Source organism: Galeopterus variegatus, unplaced genomic scaffold, assembly GCF_000696425.1.
Source record: "Galeopterus variegatus unplaced genomic scaffold, G_variegatus-3.0.2 Scaffold654, whole genome shotgun sequence".
In the NCBI taxonomy this organism is placed as follows: Eukaryota; Metazoa; Chordata; class Mammalia; order Dermoptera; family Cynocephalidae; genus Galeopterus; species Galeopterus variegatus.
In genome coordinates, this window is record NW_007726765.1 from 787,009 (window position 1) to 792,043 (window position 5,035).

At 34.8% G+C, this 5,035-nt stretch overlaps 1 protein-coding gene across 1 annotated transcript in view; it reads left to right on the forward strand.

Annotated features, from left to right (window-relative positions):
* Window positions 1-5,035, forward strand: part of NHLRC2 (NHL repeat containing 2) — a gene marked incomplete at its 5' end in the record, with an annotated part of 60,951 nt that overhangs the window by 38,861 nt on the left and 17,055 nt on the right. The window contains one exon of the mRNA XM_008571031.1: window positions 1,750-1,879. Within this exon, the coding sequence (XP_008569253.1) occupies window positions 1,750-1,879 (130 nt within the window). The remainder of the gene's footprint in view (window positions 1-1,749; window positions 1,880-5,035) is intronic.

Here is a 5,035-nt window from a genome sequence, read left to right on the forward strand (position 1 = left end):
TCCCCGGTACGGGTGTGACACCGAGGGTTGCGATCCCGTTACCGGTCAGTAAAAAAAAAAAGAATGGAGAGTGTAGAAGTAGGCCCATACCTATGCAGTTATTGATTTTCCAAAAAGCATCAAAGCAATCAAATGTAGAAAGGAAAATTATTTCAACAAATGGTGCTGAAACAACTGTATACTCACACACCATACACAAACATCAATTCAAGATGCATCACAGAGCTAAATGTAAAAGCTAAGACCATAATGCTTTTAGAAAATAGTTCTCAAAGGAAGATATACAAATGGCCCATAAGCACAGGAAAAGGTGCTTGACCTCATTAGACATTAGGGAAATGCATTGCAAAACCACAGTGAGAAGCCACTTCACACCCGTAGGATGGCTGAGAATATCTTTGTGATTTGCAGGTAGGCAAAGGCTTCCCAAGACAGGACAGAAACAATCATAAAAGAAAAAAATAAGTTAGGCTTTATCAAAATTTAACATGTCTGCTCATTATAATTTACTGCTAAGAAAATGAAAAGACAAGCCACAGGCTGTCAGGAAATACTAACAAAAACTTACAAAACATATGTTTCAAGGGTCTGGTATCCGTGATATATGTAAAGGTTCCTACAACTGAAAAATGAGAAGACAACCCAGTCACAGGCTGTCAGGAAATACTAACAAAAACTTACAAAACATATGTTTCAAGGGTCTGGTATCTGTGATATATATAAAGGTTCCTACAACTGAAAAATGAGAAGACAACCCAGTAAAAAATGGGCCAAAGATTTGAACAGACATTTTTCAAAAGAAGTTATAAGAATGACCACAAGCACATAAAGTGTTCAACATGTTAAGAAGGAAATGTAAATTAAAACCACAGTGGTATACTAGTGTTTTAATGACAGTGTACTGATCTTTGCAATTTACTTTGAAATGCATCAAAAAATATAAATGGATTGAAGGATTGATAGCCTGGTAAAATATGTAATAAAGCAAGAAAGTAAAATGTTGATAGTAGAATCTACCGAGGTGGTGGATATGTGGATATTTGCTGCAAAATTCTTTCAACTTTTCTGTTCGTTTGAAAATTTTCATGATAAAATTTTGGGAAGAGAGCCTCAGGAGATGAAAGCAGGGCATTTTTTCCCAGGAAAATCTGTTAGTTTTTCAGTTTATGAAGTCATGTCAACATAGTATCATGGAACTGCCTGGATTCAAATCCCAGATCCTTGACCTACTACTAGCTGTGGGATCTTGGGAAATTTACTGAATGACCTGTGTCTCAGTTTCCTCTAAAACAGTCAAAATCAGAGCCATGGGGTTATTACGAGGATGGCTGGTTGGCTGATTTGCTCTTGGACCAGTGCTTGGCACATATTAAGTTCTATACTAGCTGAGCACAATTGAAATATGCACATTTAATTTTAAGAACTATTTTGTTAGATTGTGATTTAAAATTTCATTTTCTTTTAAAATATTTTATAGTTAAGGTCAACACCAATTCTGGTGGAGGCATGATGGGAGAAGGGGGTTAGTGGAGGAAAGTGGGGGATTGGACAGGTGGGAAAATGAAAGGGACTGGTTGTGTGCATTTGAATAACAAGTTCACCTGATAATTGCTTAGCCTTTCTTTTAACATTGTGTTGCACATGCTCTCTGAGTGTTCTATTGGAAGTGTTTATGTACTAAAAAGAAAAAAAGTAGAAGTAACATGTAAGTAACATGCATTGCATAAAACATCCATGAAATTTCTATAGATTGACCTAGAAGCTGAGAAGGTGAGCACCGTAGCTGGCATTGGAATTCAAGGTACAGATAAAGAAGGTGGAGCAAAAGGAGAACAGCAACCCATTAGTTCCCCTTGGGATATAGTTTTTGGAACATCAGGTATGTAAACTTTTAATATTTAGATGTAAGTAAACTTTGCTTAGTAAAAACAAGATTTAAAATGTATTCTTGAGATACTCATTTGGTTTCATTCTATTGCTAATTTGTACTTTTATACCTACAGCTTGGGGTTTGTTAATTGTGTAAAAACAAAGGCATCAGTAATATATACCAGAGAGAGTGTATATATTTTTATATGTAACATTACTTATATTTTATATAAAAGATAGAATAAATATTACTCTAATTTGAAGTTAATTTCATTTTAGCTGCATCTTCCAATTATTGTAGTTCTGAATATTCTTAAATTGAAAGGATTATGGCTTCAGAACTTCCAAAAATTATTCATGAACTATACCCCTTAACAGTGTCCTTATTTACTCTATTTTGAAAAAGAAATCAAGAAATCAAAGAGGCAGCTGCTTTTCCTTTAAATTTTTAAAATTTGAACTGAAATGTGGTAGCTTTTTTCACACAAAAAATTCACCCTTCTTAATTATGAAGATATTGATAATGAATGAGACTCACATTATCTTTATGATCTTCATTACTTATTTTAATTGACTAAAAGAAATCCAGGAGTACTTTTGTTAGTACTCTTTTCATTTGCCCTCAGCAATAGAGTGGTTATCTATATTTCTAAAATCAGATTAATGAATAAAGAAAGTTAGAAAACTACACCAAAATGGAATTTGAGACCAAGTGGTTCATATGGTCTTAATATATTTCAGGGGTGAATAAGTACCACTTAGTTGATTGGCTTTACATTTGAGATAATTTCCTACTATGATGCCAATTTAGTTGTAATTCAGAGGCCTTACTTTTTCCGTTGTGATTAACTTTTATAAAGCTTTAAATATTAATAAAATAAATGAATAAACTTTTGGCACTACCTGCACTTAATATATTTAACCTTAGGTATTTTGTGTAAGTTATTTCTGAGAATTCCATTTTTGGAATTCTCTGTTCTAAACAATTAGGAGTTGTCTTGTCCTCACCAGGATGGGTGGTATAGGGGAACAGTGCGTTCCAGTTCCAGACAATAAGGGGATACATCACATGTAGAGAATTTAAAAATAGTAATGAAACCAATTAAAACTCAGTCTCCTTTTTATTACCATGCATCAACAATTCTAAATTACAATTTCAGGGTTAAATCCCTACCAGGGCTTATCACTCCTGCCTCCCTGCCTTTGGTACACCACTGAGCTATTAGAACATAAATCTTTTAGATGGAAAAACAGTCCAAAACATATCTGTCAGTAACGTAGTCAAAGTAGATGGGAATTGTTCCTTTGGTATGCTATTACCATCTCTCAAGGAAAAAAAAAATCTGACCTTAATATGTAAGCCCCCAGTGATTTATAGCCAATAGTACATGTAGCAGTTTAGTTATTGATATTTCTATTTTACAACTTACAACCTGTATCTACTGTATCTGTCATTAATTGCCACAATATTGCTGTATAAGAAATCATCCCACAACTCATACAAACCTAAACCTTCATTTCTTGCTCACATATTGGGGTTCAGCTGATCAAAGCTGAGCTAATCTGGGCTTGGTTCCAAGCTGTTTCTTGGGTCTAGGTTTGGTCCATTGTTACTCGTCTTCCTTGGACCAGTAGCTATCTGAGGTGTATTCTTTTCTTGACAAAAGGCAGGAGCACAAGAGAGTAAGCCCTGCTACACACGTTCTAAGCCTTTGCTCATGCCATATCTGCTTACCGACTTTTATTAAAACAAGTCACATAACCAAGCTCAAAGCTGTGGGGTCGGGGTGAATATTTTGTCTATGATGAGGCCGTGGCAATGGTGTGGATATATAACATTACTACAGAAGAGTGAAGAATTGAGAACAGTAATTCAGCCTGTCACATGTGTAAGAATTTCCGTTGCTTGTAAGCAGGAGGTACTTTACTGGATGCTTTACTAAGTTGGATTTATTTAATGGCCAAGGAGTACTTAAAATTTTTTCTAGGCTGAAATTGTTTCAGCCATACGTTATGACATCGAATTTCTGGTTATTTATCTCTGTGTCAGAATGCACCCAAAATGCTCTTGAAGAAAAATCTTGGCTCTATTGATAAAGAGGTACTTTACTGGATGCTTTACTAAGTTGGATTTATTTAATGGCCAAGGAGTACTTAAAAGTTTTTCTAGGCTGAAATTGTTTCAGTCATACGTTATGACATCGAATTTCTGGTTATTTATCTCTGTGTCAGAATGCACCCAAAATGCTCTTGAAGAAAAATCTTGGCTCTATTGATAAATGTTCCCTCAGGTTCCAATTGGAATAATGTGCTATTTGAGACTTACATCTTTATTAAGCTCAATTTTTAAGAAAGGAGGTGAGTCCTACCTTAGATCAACATATCGTGGCTCTGCATTTAACTTACAGCTGAAAATACCTTCACTTCAGGTACTTGGCAGAAGGAGTAATCTTGAATGCACTTAAGCTCAACACCTTGCTGGCTAAGAGAAAATGGTTTTCAAGCCCTATATGAAGGACCTACAATCACAATGACTTCTCTAGTCCTAGAGCTTTTTAGCCTTGTGGTATATACCAAGTTGTCAGTGGTTAGGCTTTATAAGATACTTAGAATTTTCTGGGTATTCCCAGAAATTCTATTTGTGATTTTGGGGAATTGATCAGATTTACATCAGATTTTCAAAGTAGTATATTACTTAAAAACATTTTAAGAATCACTGCATTATATTAGTCTAAAATCCAATCATGGATTAATGTATATTGTGAGAGTATGGAGAACTGGATCATAGAATATGTGCTCTACTTAACAATTGTTTTTACTGAAATGTATTTTAGTATGATGTCATTCATTAAAAAAACATAAACATGTATCATATTCATCTGTATGTGTGTATGTGCTTCATATTATTTATTTCATCAAAACACAACCCTATGGGATTTGTTAGTAGTTTCGTGGCTCTGCATTTAACTTACAGCTGAAAATACCTTCACTTCAGGTACTTGGCAGAAGGAGTAATCTTGAATGCACTTAAGCTCAACACCTTACAGAATGCTGGCTAAGAGAAAATGGTTTTCAAGCCCTATATGAAGGACCTACAATCACAACGACTTCTCTAGTCCTAGAGCTTTTTAGCCTTGTGGTATATACCAAGTTGTCAGTGGTTAGG